The sequence below is a fragment of the Emys orbicularis genome, chromosome 17 (genome assembly GCF_028017835.1).
Source record: "Emys orbicularis isolate rEmyOrb1 chromosome 17, rEmyOrb1.hap1, whole genome shotgun sequence".
Classification (NCBI taxonomy): domain Eukaryota; kingdom Metazoa; phylum Chordata; order Testudines; family Emydidae; genus Emys; species Emys orbicularis.
This window is the reverse complement of record NC_088699.1, coordinates 5856945-5875186: the sequence shown is the minus strand read 5'-3', so window position 1 is coordinate 5875186 and position 18242 is coordinate 5856945. Positions and strand designations below refer to the sequence as shown.

Sequence of the window (18242 nt, the reverse complement as noted above, 5' to 3'; positions counted from 1 at the left end):
AGAATGTACAATGAACACAATCTTTTATCTAGAGTGCTTGTGGGTTATTTAAAAAAATCTGATATATTGGACAGCTAAATGAACCAGTTTGAGAGACCTAATATAACTGTATGATGAGTTGGAGAACTTCTGAATACACCTATTTTCACCTGGACTAATAATTTATACTGCTCTTCTGCAAGACTTCCATTAAACTCTGCAGTTGCACCTAGCAGTCACAAGTTAGTATTTTGTGTTTGATGTAGGGTACAAATTCTGGAAAGTCATTAAGGATTATATTTTTATTGGTAAATGTCCGTAAATGTACATTTCACCATACACACGAACAGATGACAAATATTTCCATAGTTTATATCAGAAATTTATAGATTGGCAAAAAAGAAAAATGATGCTTGAGAATTAGAGTTTGATTTAAGGATATTTAATGACATGTGATGTTGACAGTGTTTTAATGGTATAAAGCTTTAACTTTTTGAATCTCAACATTTACTGTCATTAAATAATTATTGTCTCACCACCGACCATAATTTTGTGCAACTGTGAACATTTAAATTGACATCAATATTATCTGTCAAAATTATAAAACTAAAAATCAATTTCTGCCAAGCCTACATACATTACAGATTTGTGTTTTTACATTTGTAGTGCCACCTAGCGACTGCAGGACCAACACTACTGCACATAACTGAGTTAATGCAACTAAGTGACACCATGGTTGAGAACACTCAAGAAGTGAGAAAATCACAAGTTAATGGTCCACAGAACAGTCATCATTGGGACCTCGAGTGTTCGCACAATATTTTCTATAAGTGTATATGGAAGGAGGAAAGAAACAGCATCTATGCTTCCTCTACCTCTACCTATTTACCACTAGGGATTTGTCTACACTGGCACGCAAAATCGGCACTGCTGTGATCGATGCAACAACATCGATTTAGTGGGTCAGGTGAAGACACGATAAGTCGATGGCAGAGTGCTTTCCTGTCAGCTTCTGTACGCCATCTCCCCGAGAGGCGGAAGGTACGTCGGCGGAACAGCATCTCCTGCAAACACAGCGTGGTGTAGACACTGTGTTAGGCTGATGCCAGCTACGTCACTCGGGGGGGGAGGGGGGAGGTGTGATTTTTTTTCCACACTCCTGAGTGATGTAATTCACATTGACTTAAGCGGCGGCGTAGACCAGGCCTAGGACAACTTATAGCATTCCCTCCATATAATGGGAAATTGCTTCTCTGCTCAATTTATCCAGAGAGTATGTAAACAGCACACACATTTTTCCTGTATGAATGCACTTAAGTTAATTGTGTTACACACCTATTGAATTTTAATACCCTATAATAAATTCCCTCTAGTTATTCAGAGCAGTCTATTTTGTCTGTTCTTTTACATTGAAAGATCTGTGTTTAGATGTTGCTGTTTTCTGGTATGACTGTTGAATTTACGTTAAGGTCATCTGACTCACAATCCACACAGGTTCATATGTTGGCACACAACACCAGTATGTTGATGTCTCCAGTTCTCCCAAGTGTTTAACTGTACTGTGGAAATGCATTTTCAAAGAGAACCTAGTCCCCAATCATGGAATCTTCTATTATGCTAGTCCAACTTTCTGCTTCTCTCAAGTAATGTCTCAAATTGGAGTCAACATCTCAGTTATTTAATTCCATATTAACGTGTAAATTTTCAACAAGTCAGTGTTTGAGTTACGCTAAATCAGTGGTTCTCAAACTTTTGAACTGGTGACCCCTTTCACATAGCAAGCCTCTGAATGCAACCCCGCCACCCCTTATAAATTAAAAACATTTTTTAATATATTTAATGCCATTATAAATGCTGGAGGCAAAGCGGGGTTTGGGGTGGAGGCTGACAGCTCGCAACCCCCCATGTAATAACCTCGTGACCCCCTGAAGGGTCCCGACCCCCAGTTTGAGAACCCCTGCGCTAAATGGACTCACTATGGTAGATGGATGATCAGAAGCTGGCCAGAGTTTGAATGGCAACTAGGAGGTGGAGATAATAAAGGCAGGGGTTAAGATCTTGAATTAGGAGCACAAATGGAAACGTTTGGTGGGTCTTATCCTAGTATTCACATTTGCAATACAAAATCCACCACATTTGGCATTATCTGCTCAAGAGAAATGCAAGGCTAAGACAAGAGGATGAGAATCACAAATAACTTCATAGAAGAAACTTAACATCTGCCCACACTGCAGTTCAGAGAGAAAATAGCCCCTCATTTGCAATTGCTACACTCGCCTCCAAAGTAAGATGCTTCAGACAAAAGATAAAGCCTATTTTTCTTTATCAATTTTCAATGGAGTTGAGAGTTTGACAACCATAGATTTGTGCCCGCTTAGTATGAATGTCTGATTTAACTTAGGCAGGCAGATGATGTGCCCTTGAAAGCAGCTTTATTGACAGAAGGATCTTACAAGTCCGCAATAAGTACTTTCACTAAACCAGCATTAATCCAAGCTTCTCTGCCTACACGATGTTATTTTATGTTGTGTTAGGATAGCTGTTCACTCATTCACTCTGCAGACACAGTTAAGGCAGGTTAATGACTCGACAAAAATTAAGCAAACTACACAACTCTCAGTTCACGTATCCTGCTTCAAACAGGCAAATGTAAGTAGAACACTGCCCTGTTTCATTTGCTTTTCTATTTTAAAGGAAATAAAATACTTAACATATGAACTCTCCTTTACTATAGATCTAAAAAGGCTATTCACTGTACCTTATGGTGGAGCTCTTCAGTAATGCTGCATCTCCCATGTTTCTTTCTAGCCTCTATAAACTCTCCACTGTGTTACAACAAGTTGATTAAATGACCCTCTCAGATTTCAGGCATGCTTGGTGGCTACGTGACTTTTCACACTTCACAGAACTAGCAATATATATAGCCTAGGATTAATGCTCTGCTGCGCAGTGGGGTAAATGTCCATATTGTCCAGTTTTCCCAACAGTCCTATTCAGTTACAGTTTTACCAATATGCTGTCAGCTCACTGGAGCAAGGAGCCATGTCTTCCAATGCAGCCCTGATAATTCATAGGGCTTTTGGGTGCTATCACAATACAAAAGACATTCCAGTCTCTTCCAGCCTGTAAGCAGAGAAAAGCTACTATTTTTTAGTTAGAGCAGAAGATTTTTACAGTAGAAAATCTAGGCAGAATTCTCAACAGAAATCCTGAGAGCTCTGTCATTTTCCATGCACTCTCTTCTACTGTCAACAACTGTCTGCACATGGAACCCTATGCTTTAAACTTCCCCCTGTAAACAATGGAAATGTGAGTTGTTTTTTAAGTGCGGGATGTACAATTATCCTGCACTTGCTGATAAAAATATAACCTCTTTTTTATTTACATTTGCACACACATTCCTCTTTACTAATCTCTCCATTTTACAGAGGGGAAAAATAAAGTAAACCAGAGCCAGAGTGTATTAAAACATTACATATAACTCAAATTAACAACCGAGTAACCTTCACAACCTCTTTTTACCTTAATTCAGAGTGAAGATGATAGTTATGTCTCCCCTTTTCTGCTCCCGAGAAAGACTTTAGGAAAGCAGTTATGACGCACACACATCCCTAATGCTCAAGTGAATGCATCCTACACAGCAGTCATTCAGTCTGAGCGGCATTGCTCTATTGCATGGAAAACAACAAGAGTTCTCCTGTTTCCCGAAATGCTTTATGTGTTATTGTTCATGATTAAAGCTATCCTAAAATTAAACCATCAGTAACTGTTCCAAGTACAACATGGGGTTGGATGCACAAAATGGTTTTAATTATTTTTTTGCAGCCATGAAGCCTTTTTTAAAACCACGACAGTTGTTTCGTAATCAAACAACTAACCCAATGGCCCAAAACAAAACTTTCCTGACTTTTCGAGGTAATGAAGTTGAGATAAACAACACAATGTGGTTTTCTTCAGAGAGATTTAGAGGTTAATTTAGTGTAGTATCTAGACATGTTTTTCCTGTATCTTGTTATTTTTTATAAAACAGAATTACTGTGGACTGAGCTATAAGAATAATGAACTGCACGTTTCGGAAGCTTCAGCTAGGAAAATTAACATTTTGATCTACCAAAAAAACCCAAGCATCCTAAAAAGCCCAGTCCAGACCCCATTTTCCATCTGTCACAGCTACTTCATACTAGAAAACTTCCTTGCTTATTTAAGTGCATTAATTAGTGCAGATAGCATTGAAAATTATTATTACAAATTATGGGTCCAATTCTGCAAGGTAAAGACAATCTTCAACTGCAGGATCTCACCAAGAGTTCAATATGAGATATAGCATACAGACAACAGAACAAGGTTACAAAACACCATTTAACAAAGATAACATCACAGAGACTCAACAGCAAGGATGAATTTTTTTAAAGTCCACAAGTATACAACACCTAGCTCATATATAGCACTTTTCATCCACAGATCTCAAAGCACTTTATAAAAAGGAACAGCATGATTAGAAAGCAAATATAGTTATAGGTTTCTTACCAAATAGAGTAGAAAGGTATGAAGACCTGTTCCGAGTCCAACAGAGGACAGAATGCCTAAGCCTACCCAGTAGGCACACCACAAGAATTTTTTCTCCGTATACTGCACATACTGAAAAACAAGAAAAATCACAAAAGAAAAACAGGATGAGTGAATTCTCATGGAGGAGGAAAGAAAGGTGCAATTGCTCTTCCTAAGTGCTTAAGTTAATTTATCAGTGTCAAAATGACCGAACTGGAATTCTAGACAGTTTTCAAAACAGGCTGATCTATGTAAGGTACAGCTAGGGTTAAAGATGTTATATGTAAACGGCAATGGTCCAAAGAGGATACTAGTGAGTGTACTCAATGGTATAGTTGTAATTCAATTCCAGCCACCATTAACGTCTGCATGATAAAGCAAAAGACCTGTTGGGAACACAGTGCCTGTGAAAGGTTATGGGATGGATAATCAGGAAACTAAGGTGCCATAGTTATCCACAGAACAGGTACGGAAGCAGTGTAAACTTCCTCAAGATGCTCTGCCAAACTACCTCAATCCTAATCTGTCAGAGCCACCTAGTGGTGAAATGGAAGTTCAGTTGAACTCTAAACTGACAAAATTGCCAGCTACTACCAAATGCAGTTTTTGTGAAGCAGATACTGGACTGAGCCACCAACTCATTTCAGAGGCCAAACAGCCAGATGGTAGTGACTTAGTCACTATCTACATGGGGTGAGTTTGAGTGTTTCTATATTTTCTTAATAAAAGCAATGGTAAGAGAACACTTGGAAAGGGAATTCTAAGTGATTACTCTATTAGCCTCTGGATTTAAATAAAAGTGTGCCTGTGTTAAAAACAGAACAGCAAGTGTAGGAGTTCTGCAATGTAACAGACTCTTGATTTTCTAGGTCAAGGATAAGAACAAGATGAGTCACATCAGAGGATGGGAGAAAACAAGCACTAGAAGCCATATTCAATATTGAACGCCAGTCAGTGAAAGGGGAACACCACCAATCGAAAATGGCAGCAGTTGGATCTCCTGGCTGAGGTTGGGAATCAAAACCCAGCTGAAATGCAAAGGGTCATTTCTCTAGCACCACCAAACATTTACATAGCAAAGGTGAGGCTCTCACTATGCCTGTAAAAGCACCTAAAAGGCAGTTAGCCTAACAGTTTGGCAGAATGAAATGTACTTTAATGCTTCAAAACTGCATAAGATTCTTCCCCATGTACATGACTCATTGGGCTGACCTATTCTTAGGTCTCGCAAAACTATACCAAGGGATTCAATTACAATCAGAAAAGTTATTGTGCTGGGTTACTACATAAAAGATCTGGTGTGGGAGTTAGGACTCTTGCTGCACATGTTGCAAGCACCACAGGTGGCCAGTCAAATTTTTGAATGGGGAAGCAGGTGGAGGTGGATTTAGGCAAGATTTTTGGAATCTGAAAGGGCTGCATGGAAGAGAGAGTCCGAGCAACAAAAAGGGACAGCTGATGGCTTCCAACCAGCCATCTCCTTTGCAGGGCTGGGCTGACAGGGCTGTCTCCCACAGGACAAAATTGGAGACTTGGTATTGCCTTCCTCCCAGCCTTACATTTCTATAAGGGTTTACATTTTTGCATCGATGCAAAAGTATCAAAAGTCCCCTGAGAGGCAGGTCGGTATTAAATCCATTTTAAAGGAACTGGGAGTAACAGCGCTAGGATTTGAACTCAGGAGCTCCTGACTCCCACCCCCATGCTCAGTCCATTAGATTATTCTATTTCCGGAGAGAAAAGACCATCCCAGATGGTTTGGAGAATCCTCTGCGAGGAGGAAGAAACAATCTACCTGGGAGCCCTGACATTTTGGTAGATTATGGTCCCATTTAGCCTTAGTTTTCCTGACAGCAGAGCACAGTGCTGAACACTCTGAAAAGCAGATGTGCAGCGGCACTGCAGCCTCGGACAGAGTTACTTATTCAGAGATGGATGACAAGTAGAATACATGTGGCTGCAGAGAGGTGGACTGAATGATCTGATAGGTCTTCCCTATTTTTACCATCTATGCTTCATTTGCTATGTGGCAGAAGGGAGTGCAATTCCCCCCAATACAGGGGGAATTAACAGCTGCATAAAATGAACGCTCAGGTAGATGCATTACCATTCCTGTACGACATTATTCAATCCCCTCAGTGTATGTTTTGATAGGAAAGACAGGAAGTACCAGCCACAAAAGAAAAGAACTTGGATGAACTGCATACCTGTTGATGTGTTCCTTCTATATAATACGCAGCTGTAAGCACTGCAAGCAGCAGCAAAAAAGACACCACGATACTTCGGCGATGCCACAATCTTAAAAGACAAATTACAATTAGGGTCATTCATATTTCTCCATGCATTGCAAAGCCACCTCTATGTCACTGTAGAACAGCTTTGTTGGGGTGCATCAAAAGGGTAAAAAGGCAGCCTGACAAATTTGTTATTTTAAGATATAGGTCAAAGCTCTCTTAAAAGAACTGAGAAGTCTTGATGCTTTAATGGGAATCTGATCTCACTTGGAACCGGAATAAAAGAGTTCTATTATACAAACTGAAAGCATTTTTCATCCAATTAACTCCATGTTCTACAAACATTAAGCCTTGACACCCAAGATAACTGGTACTGCCGTATTATCAGTTTTACTGAGGGGTAAAGCAAGGTACAAAGTAGTTAAGTAACTTGGCCAAGGTCACAGTAAGTCAGTGGGAGAGCTGGGAATAGAACCTAAAACTCCTAACGCTGAGTCATATGCTCTGACCAGTAGGCCAAAGTGGCATTAGAAAGGGTAGCCTTATAACTATTTGGGTTCTCTCTTAATCTGTTGAAATTAAACCTTGAAAAGGTCTCTTGTTGCAGCTCAGAAAAATTAAATGTGAAAACCTTCCAGTTAATTATCAAGTGTAAGGAAATTATCAGTGGAGGCGGAAGGGGAGAAATATTTCTTTATGTAATTTGAGATCCAGCTACTTTGGCTTTTGTGTCTATCTAGCTTTACAAGGCTGCAATAAAACTGTTCCTCGTGCTTGGCTGTGCACAGCTGGTTAAGGAGAGATCATTTATTTTATACTTTTCTTGCCAATCTAACACAATTACACTCTCACTTAATGCCATATTACGGAAATTTTAATTTGCTGTTTCATCACGTTTTTAAAATAACACCATCAACTGCAATTGAGTAAATTTTAAAATAGTTAGTTAAAGTTTCAGGTATCACACTAATCCCCTGCCAATTTTTGTGTTTTTACAACCACATCTGCCCTTATATGACGTTTTTCTCCCCTGCTGCAGTGTGCGAATCCCACCCAATCAACAGGGGGGAATCACCATATAGGGGAAACAGTGAAACTGACTAAACACAATGCACTCAAATGCATAATTAAACAAGGTAAAAACTCACTAATCTCTTTCAATTACAGAAATATTTGGTGTTACTTGTAACAATAGGTTAAGAATTCAGACAGAAGTGCAATTCTTAGATTGACAGTCACCCTTTAAAGCACCATTTAACAACAATATAGTATAACCCAGCATAGGACAATCTGAATTTGTGTCTGTTAATATGTTAAAGCAGAATCAGGAAAGTTATTTTCTGTGAATACTGCATAATGTTAGTGTCCAAAATATTGTTGTGTTACAATACAAGATGTAAGACAGATACCTGGCTTTCTATATTTTAAACTTGTGTAACAATCAAATTGGATAAAATATCAACTCAAATGTTATTTTCTAGGGTGTACTTTAGTAACTTGATAAAAATTTTTAAATAAACAGCTGTCACAAATGTATAACACGGGACATGGAAAAACAGTTCTCAAAAGGAACAAGCCCAAGGACACGGAAAGAAAGCAAGAAGTGCAAGAGGATATTTTTTAGGAATACACTACATAAGCCAAAAACTATTTTTCACATGGGTCATTTCAGAAGATCAGCATTTAAGTTACTCAATCCTCTGAATGGGCCCCATACATCAGCACTCTGCTTCTGGCCTGGAAAGTGGGTGAATGCAGCTTGTTATCACCATGCTCAACTGACTAAAGTTCTTGTCTATACAGAGACTTGATGCACAGCAAGTCGAGATGTGAATCTATGGACACCAGCCTGCTGTGCTGTGGCCACGTAGACCCTGCAGCCGTGCACTAGAAGTTCACAGTGTGCTTTGATGTACACAGCAGGCTGGTGCACTGTAGATTCACATCCAAGCCTGTCAAGCACTAAGTCACCATAAAGACAAGCCCTCAGTAAGGGGCATTCTAACAACGGCACTACTAACATTACCCAAGACCACATCAGAGCATACCTACTGGGCTGGAAAATGATCCTAGGCTCATATCTGAACACAAGCCATTAATTATCAACATGCTAGGATGGCTTGTTATTAATGCTGTTCTCCCTTGATAATTTTATTCATATTTATCCTTCTCTAATACAAATGTTTAGTACAGTAAGAAACTTAACTCTACACCTCCCCATTAGGAAGGGATGTTAGGCAGGTTGGGGGTAACAATCCTAATCATGGTGAGAGTCTATTCAACCTACCGTTTGCAAATAAAGGTTTAGAGACAGCACCACTATAGATTATTTCTTACTGTGGAAGGGAACACGTCGGTTAAAAGCAAAGTCCTCTCTATTTTCATACACATCAGTACAAGTGCCAGGGAATCTTGAACTTTGCCCTGATAGGGAGTTAATAATATCCCTTACTGAGTTTCTAAGGCATATAATAATAAAATCTGAGCTCCCGTCTAGATGCAGTCATTAATACAATAGTTCATGCCGTCAGGGTCCCTAAGCACTATCTTGTCATTTCAAAGAAGGATATTCAATTATTCAGAAATAAAGACTCTGATTCTTTTCTATCTATCAAGGCAATTTGGAGTTTGATATCAATGTAATTTACACACAAGTTTTGGTGAGCAGTTGGGAATATGGTTTGTTTAAAATAAAAAAAAGAGTATTTTTCTTTGAAACAGATTTATAACCATGAATCATTATGGAATGTGAGATGCCACAATGATCTACTGAATCAAAGCATGAGTTTCCCCACAGAGCTTAGAGGTGGAAATTAAAGGTGATCTTTACTTTATGGTCCATTCCTTCAAGTTTATTATGGTTTCCAGGAAAAAATACTGCAAGGTAATGAGTGGTTGTCTCCAGAGCACAATATTTTGCCTCTCTTCTCGGTCCCATCGCTTCCGTTCACATGGCAAAGAGGGGTCTGGAAATGAAGATGGATGGAAGAGTTAATACATCGACAAGCTGACAGTTCACATTCCACTTCAACCAAAAGTTCCATGATATTTTTAACTTCTCTAGGAAATTAACACTTGTGCTCACAGCAGCATCTCCTCCTCCCCTTGTAGAGAGTTCCTCCAGGGCAGGGCTGGCTCCAGCTTTTTTGCCGCCCCAAGCAAAAAATAAAAAATAAAAAAAATAAATAAAAAAAAAAAAAAAAAAACCCTGCGGCACAGCTGGAGCGGCAAACCAGGGAAAAAAAACAACACCTGCGGGGCAGCCGGAGCCAGGGTGCAGCGGGACTCCCTGCGCTGCAGACCTGCCCTGGCTAGCGGGGGGGAGGGGGAGGAAGAGGGGGGAGAGAGAGAAGGGGGGCGGCCAGGGCTTCAGCAGGGCGCTCACCACGCGGCCCCAACCGCCGCGCCGCCTGCCGGGAGGGCTCCGCGCCGCTCCGGTCGGCAGGGAGGGAAGGATGTGGGCTACCCTGCAGGGCTTGCTAGAGACCTGGCACTGGCTGGGGCAGATGGAGCGCGCAGCCCGCTCCCAGCAGGGCGCTCCCCTCCTCCGCGTCGCCGCCCCCTACAGGGCGGCCGGATCGGCGAACAAAACAAAACAAAACAAAAGCGGAGCGTGCCGCCCTTGGATTGGGTGGAATGCTGCCCCGTAGACTCTATCGCCCCAAGCATGAGCTTGCTCGGCGGATGCCTGAAGCCGGCCCTGCTCCAGGGGCTCTATGCATGTGAAGTGACCTACAGCAAAGGAAGGCTCATGATTCCCCCACTCAGCTGACCCATTACTCCAGAGTTTGATGGCCATGAAAATATTTAAACAAGAAATGTGCCGACCTGGGCTGCAAGGAACTTAGGATTTGTAAGTCTCTATGCAAGAGACGACACTACTTGCCTCCATACCTGGCTACATTCAGCCAATATCCATTCCCATTGCAGGAGCCAAATTTTATCTTGAACTTTTTAATTTGGTCCCCTTCCATAACTATTTCCAATCAAATTGGATTGAATTGCATGTGCTCTTTACACAGTTTTGTCTGCTGGCCACTGTGTAATCGGAGAAGAACATCATTCATTGCGCAAAGAACTTCAGGCCATGCTTGAATGGTTACTTACAAAGGCCCATCCACTCTATCACCCAGACAAAGTGAATCCACTGAAAAATAGGGATCCCATCTAGAGAGCACACTTTTTTGTTTGAACTGCTGTCTTTAGCCAACTTAGACATTATAAATGTGAAGAGAAGTTTCATTACAGTAATTCAGTTATAAGACTAAACACTGCACATGGTTTAACAATCCCTGGTGTTACCCAATAAAAGTTAGAGAACAAGAATGGAAGGATTTTTATGGGCAGTATTTAGTGCAATTATCGAGAGTACCATAAACGCTAATAAAAACTAACTACTTTGGATCAGGATGACTTGTCCAAGGCGGGGAAATCAAGGATTTTGCTAAGCTTGTCAGAAGAATTGGAATTTTGTTCACTCAGCAGCTCATGTGTGCACTGAGGTAAACAGGCAGATTACGAAGCAAACCAAGATATAGATTGGTTACCCTCATATTCCAACTAACAATGATTTTTCTATTGTTTTGTGCATCTAATAAAGTAAAATATTTATATAGTGCTTTATAAGTTCAGAGTATTTTACACACATTAACTAGTAAATCTCACACTCCTGTGAGGTAAATAGAGAGGCTAGCCCATGGCCATACGGCATAATCGGGACTAGAAATCAAAGTCACTTGACTTCCAGTCCTGTGTTTTAGACACTGGTCCATGTTGCTTTATAAGATAGCCTCTGATACAGTTTATTTCACACATGAATTGCATATTGGATCAGACACAGGTTCCATCTAGTCCTGTATCTTGTCTCTGACAGTAGCCAGCACCAGATGTTTCAGAGGGATGTGCAAGAAACCCTATAGTAGGCAGATGCGGAATAACTTGCCTTCCAGGGGAGTCTCTTTCCAACCCCTACTAGTTAAAGGCTGGTTTAAGCCGCTGAAGCATGAGGTTGCGTGTCCCTTCTAAAACTTTAATATAAAAAGCTTGTATGTTCTTGTTATCCATACAAATATCCACCCCCTCTTTGAATAGTGCTATATTTTCGGTTCCAGAATCTGTTCCATTCTCTGCCATTTCACAGAACATCTTTAACAAAGACGCTTCACGGTTATTAAAAGTGCTACAGGATAGACTATGAACAAATACCAATAAAAGACCACAAACTTCGCAATAGAAATCAGTGTGAGGAGGAATAGAACAATTGATTAAAGAGCAATAAATGAGTGGTTTGAAGAAATTTGGGGAAAAAACCCACAAAAACTAATGATATAAACATAGAGGGAGATTATTCCACCTAAGAAAAACAGAAAGAAGGGACACAAAGCAAACAGAGATGGCACTGGCACCCACTGGTTTCAGAATGGTGAAGACCAGAGTATACATATACAGTGACCAGTGACTAGAGACAAGGTAGGTAAGGAAAGAGAAAAAACCAGAATGCTAAACTGCATAGGGGCATGAACTGACACATACAAACCATATGAAGCTGATGGAAACAAGATAAGATTATGATCATTTTAATGAAATACAGCACAAAGCAGCCAACAGGTTATTTATGAAAAGATAAGATCCTATGATCTAAGCATTAGTTCTATGTTAGTTGAAAGAAATGGCCTACTGACAGAAACACACCTGCAAAGAGTAACCAAGAGAAGCTAATTGTTTTGTCAGTAATTCATCTTTAGCAAATGGCAAACTATAGTTTACAGAAGGGCTCTTTCGGAAATTAAAATTTGGGTTTCTCCCAAAGTAGGGTAGATTTTTCAATGTCCGAGTACAGACTCTGGTGTCAAAGGGTTGGGTTGCTTGGAATGCTTTCTAAACCCAAATACCTGCCAATTTTTTTTTTTTTTAAATTAGCACCTGATGCTGCAGCCCTAAAGCATACACTCATTCAAGTCAATAGGATCTGTGCATGGTAAGGATACAGAATTGGTTTAGGCAGTATATTTCTAGGTCAGTCTCCCCCTCAGTTCTACTTGGGCTAAGTTTCCCAACCCACATATTCCCTCAGAGTCTGTGAGGGTAATTGCAGGTACCAGATTGACTGGACTGGAGGAGGAACAGCCATTTTCAGCCTACCTGTAAAGTTCCCATTGTGCTGTTCTTTGATCATTCCTATGCGTCTCTGGTCACAATCTGTTCCATTCTCTGCCATTTCATAGATCAGTCACTTATGAGGATCTAATAGCAACCAGAAAAAAGTGTAAGTATAATGATTACTCATAACAGACAAGATTCCATTTATTACTTATTCTGAGGATGAAAAGGAGAGATCCTGCATCAGTGTGTCAACGTCCAAGCCACCCCATTTTTGCTGGTTCCATGAGTTGTCACTGAAAACAAATTTCAGTTAATTTAAGCACTAGCTTCCTTTAATGGGACACATGTGAGTTCAAAACGGAAGTGTGGTGAACACAGAAAGTAGGGACACCACTACAGCTGCTGGAGCTCAGACAGATAATGGTATGCTACCAGCTTGCTTTGCAGTTGACCAAATTACAAAGCCAAGTTGTAACTTGAAAAACCCTACTTATATTAATTCTGAAATACTTACTGAAACCATATTTCCATATTCTCAATGTTCTTCACACCAGAAACTAGATCGGACCACATGATGGCACATGCCCACGAGCTAATCAAGCATGCAACAAGCCACCAAAATAGTTCACATCCTTAATAAAAATAACCTAATTCAAGAACTAGGATATAGATTTGTCCCTTGTTTGCTAAAGCACAATCTAAAATAAAAAAAACAGTAAAAGCATGCTCTAAATCTGCCTTCTAAAGCGATCTGAAAATTATACATTTCCTCCATTATTTGCTCATTCCTTTTGTCTACATCTTTTCATCCTTAAAGAATTTTAACAACCAGCTACGTTCTTCCTTATTCATGAGGATAAGTGGTGCAACATGTGGGAGGACAGCCTGAAATATAATGTTGCAACAGAGATTTTCTACTGACCAGCTGACAGTTCTTATGCAATAAACAAACAAAACACCCCCCACAACCCCGTGAAGTTCCCTACTTTAAAATTTAACTCTTGCATCTTAAAATAGTCTCTCAAAATTTGTTTTGGAAGAAATACTCTAGGAAGCTAAAACATCTTCTTTGCATTAAGTTTCTCTTGGTTGACAAAATAAGATTTACAGTTTTTGATAGGCTTCTCATGTCAGAAGGAAGAGGAAACTATTAAAATGATAGTTACATAAACTGCACATTGGTAGGAAATGAAAATAGTTTTCAAGACAAATATTTATTTTTCCTTTCCTTTATGTTACAAACATGGAAAAAGAACCAAGTGGACACTCAGCGGTGCAGGAATGAGAGGATCTCCCTTCAGTTTAAGGGGAAGCAGCAACTTTAAAACTAGTCAATTTAAAAAATAAGTTGAAATATGTTTCAGATACTAGGACTTGGCCCAAATGTCCCTTCCTGACTTTTGTAGTTTTACAAATCTCATTTTACTATTTTAACAAATGTTTTTCACAACACTGTTGCTGTGTAAGAAATCCCACACAAACAGAAGAAACTGACTACACACAAAAGTGCTGGCAAATGCACCAAGTTATTCTTCCTTCCCTTTTTATCTATATTATAGTTTAATCTCTTTCAATTGTAGGAGTCTCGTGTGTTACTTGTTACACTAGCTGGCAAAACATTTTCAGGTGGAAGTGTGATTTTTAAGTTGTTATCCCTTTAACTAAATACCCTATTTCCCTGCACAAAGATCTACGCTTTACGAACAAAATCAGCCAAATGTCAGTAATCACTCATGCAGTCTTTCCACCAAGAAATATTTCCCCATAATTAACAATTGAGCAAGAGCAACATAGTGTTTAAACAAATTAGTAAAACTGTTCTAGTTATTTTGCAAATAGAAACTGTTTAGTCAAATGCTAAAGGGTTCCAAAAGGACTAAACCAATAGCAGACAAAGCAATGTGACCTTGCAAAAGCTTCCTTTTGTAGAATGATAGATATCTGAGAGGCTGCAAAACCTGCCATGCCCTAAGGATCACACAGGGCTGAAATGGTACAGCAGCAGCTTTACAACATAGCTATGCTGTCACATGAGAATCCTTAGTTCCAGGATGTTCTCAGAACTGCTACCAGAGCAGAGACTCTCCCGATTTGTCACCCACACCAGTTTTACACTAGCATAACCCCATTGCCTGCAGTGGAATTGCACCAATACAAATCAGAACATGGCATGGGTGTGGTTATGTGACACAGGGACAAATGTTTGACCATCTCCTGATTCCAGCAGGGCAGCAATTCCAGGAAGTGGCAGATTGTATCATTTCTAGTGACCACATTTATTAACTGGCTATGCAAGAGAGATTTACGAGGCTTGGGGCTGCAAAGGGAAATAGTGAAATTGGAGGACCACAGTTGCATTTACTGATGATTATACAGATACCATTTCCTTAGGGAAGTGGTTTTTGAGAGCCAAGTTGAAAGATTGCTCATCTCTGGGATCAGCAAAATTCAACAGGCACTATGCATGACTCAAATGTAGCCAACATGCATTTCAAAACTGCATAAATAAGATCTATTTATTCTTTATTTTAGTTTAATTCTTTCTTTTGCACAGTTTTAGCCTCCAAGATAGGAGAGTTTTAAACAGATGACAGTGGGGAAAGATTGCGTCTGTACACTCTGCTTAATTATGTTTCAATAAAATGGAGCTAGTGCAATATAAATACAAAGTGCTCGGTCAGGTTTGATGCTAGTCTAGTTTCCATGCAATTCTCCAATGCTTAATGAGCTGAATTCCACTGCTGTCCATTAAACACTTTAAAGGCAGGAAAAATCTACAGCTCCCAGGAGCTTAGAGGCTCAGTACTATACAAATCCAGCTAACAGAGCAAATCTTACCTTGTATGCTTGGAAAGGGATTAGCTTTGTATAATGTTACCTCAAATACACAAATTAGTGTTTACAGTAAAGCACATAAATAATCTAGCAAACCTCTGTAAATTATATAATCATTAAGAAGGCCCCAAGTACATTTACTCTATGGCAAAACTATAAAGGGCCCATGCAGCAAGTTTAAGAACTTGGGTTGAGAAGTAGGGAGTTTAGTGCTTTTCACACTGCAGGTCTGACTGTGGTGCAGTTAAACTTTGCCCAGGTTTTTTTTTTTAATTCAAAAGTTATTTTTGTTTTACTTAATTCATACACACTCAAACATACAAACATCTCGCTGTGATTAAAAAGTGGAAGGATGCACATGCAGAAAGTAAAGCAAGTTTAGCTTTTAGACATTTTAATCTGATTGAGGCCTAACAGACACACCGATCCTGTCATGGAGTTTAATTACTGTATTACCTATATGATTGGGGCCAGAGATGGACAGTGGCACCTGGTTTACTAGTGTCCACCTAAAACCCTTCATATGTTGCGGAGCATCCTCTATGATCTTTTGCCAAGTATTTAATGAATAACGCTGTGATGCCTCACCCAGAACAAAGAGAAAAGGTAAGGCTATACCTGAGGACAGTCCGCTCAGATCTATCTACAGAAGAGGTGCATGTGTGTGTGCGGTGAGCAAGTTAAGCCCCAGCACTGAATCAGACCCTCACCTCTTATGAGCACTGAAAAGGAAATGCATTCCATATCTAGACAGAAAGCAGCCTAATATAACGCAGTGACCGGCAAATAGTGGAGTAAATAATTCAAAGTAAGAGGTTAAAGAAGGCAACTTTCCTTTAGTTTTGCATCTGAGCTACTTACACTGTGTGTGTTAGAGCGATCCTGGGATTCGCTCACAAAAAGTTCTTGGCGAGCTGCCCACCCAGCCCCACAATACTCTATTCAGCTTTAGTGTGATTCATAACATTTTTCATCACAAAGACAATTACTGCTAGTCAAAGTGTTACTTTGTCAACAACAACAAAAGGCTCATAACAACGGTGGTTGTTACTATGCAGTAAAATTACAAATAATTCGTAACAACAAACTATTGTGGTGTCAAAATAAAACCAAACTAAAACTCCTGATTTAGAATTCCAGTCAACTGTACTTAAAGCAGAGTCAGGCTGGTGTATAAAATCTTTCCTTTCAGTATAGTGAGGGGCCTGCTGGAATGCCCTGCCCTGGAGCTAATCTCCAAAAATACCAGCCTGGAGATGTTCCATTCACTCAGGAACTCGTTAAGGTATCTTCATCTTCCAACTCACAGTGACTGAAAATCATACAGGAGACGTACTTTGGTCTCCAGTCTGGGGGAGCGAACAGTGCACTGCAAGAGGTAAACAAGTGCTTCTTGAGAATCCCTTATTTCCTCTTAATCACTGCACCTTAAGATTTTTGGAAGAGCTCTTCCCCGTTATGTTTAAATACCAGGGAAACAAGTTAAACTGTTTTAACAACTTCATGGTTTTCAAAGATAATACAGGGTAAGTCCAAGGCCAAGACCTCATTAGGACCAATAACCCAAAATTAGCACATTAATCCTTATCCCAGGGCTGGGCAGCATACAGGTCTTTAAAAGTCCAACTCTTCGGCCTGGTCTACACCTAAAACTTAGGTCAACCTAGCTACCTCACTCAGGGTTAGTTAAGTCGACCTAACCCCTGTAAAGAATTCTTCATTGACCTAGCTACTGCCTCTCGAGGGGATGAATTTGCTACAGTGATGGAAAAACCCCTTCTGTCACTGTAGGATGTGTGTACAGTGAGCGTTAACATCACACAAATATTAAGTGTAAATTTAAACTGCAAGTAACTACAGACCAATGTGAGAAAAGCTACGTGATGTAAAACTACAATTTTAGACACGTTTTTAAAAGACACAAAAAGCCCCCTGCTCTTCCACTTATAATAGAAATAACTCTACAGACTTGACAAAACCTGAATAAGGCTAAGGTTTAGTCATGGGTATTTTTGGTAAAAGTCATGGACAGGTCACAGGCAATAAATAAAAATTCACCACCCATAACCTGTCCATGACTTCTACCAAAAATACCCATGACTAAATCTCTATTTCTGGTGCCCCGCTGCTCTGGGGGGGCCTGTGCTGGGGGTTTACTGCCCCCCAGCTGCTGGTCCCAGGGATTGCTCTCCGGACGGCCTCCAGACGCCCCGGGGCCGCTACTCCAGACGCCCTGGGACTGCTGCTGCTCGAGCGGTCCCCAGGGCACTCCCCAGAGCCAGCCACACTGGATGCTATTCCCGCAGTCCCCGGGACCAGCTGCCTGGGGTCTCCCAAGCAGCAGCTGGTGTAGCTGGCCCTGGGGTTGCTCCAGCAGCGGCCAGTGCGGCTAGCCATGGGGCACCCGAGCAGATGGCCCAGCTGCTCTGGCAACCCTGAAGTCAGCCACACCAGCCACTGCGGAAGTCACGGAGGTCATGGAATCCATGACTTCCGTGACCTCTGTGAAAGAATCGCAGCCTTAAACATGAACAATGTGTTTTA

General features: G+C 40.4%; 1 protein-coding gene across 1 annotated transcript in view; it reads right to left on the bottom strand.

Moving 5' to 3' along the window:
- Positions 1 to 18242, bottom strand: part of VMP1 (vacuole membrane protein 1) — an 83857-nt gene that overhangs the window by 58634 nt on the left and 6981 nt on the right. The window contains exons 3-6 of the mRNA XM_065418208.1: positions 12903 to 13004; positions 9592 to 9727; positions 6735 to 6825; positions 4507 to 4617 (exon numbers count right to left, since the gene is read on the bottom strand). Of these exons, the coding sequence (XP_065274280.1) occupies positions 4507 to 4617; positions 6735 to 6825; positions 9592 to 9727; positions 12903 to 12978 (414 nt within the window). The 5' untranslated portion in view covers positions 12979 to 13004. The remainder of the gene's footprint in view (positions 1 to 4506; positions 4618 to 6734; positions 6826 to 9591; positions 9728 to 12902; positions 13005 to 18242) is intronic.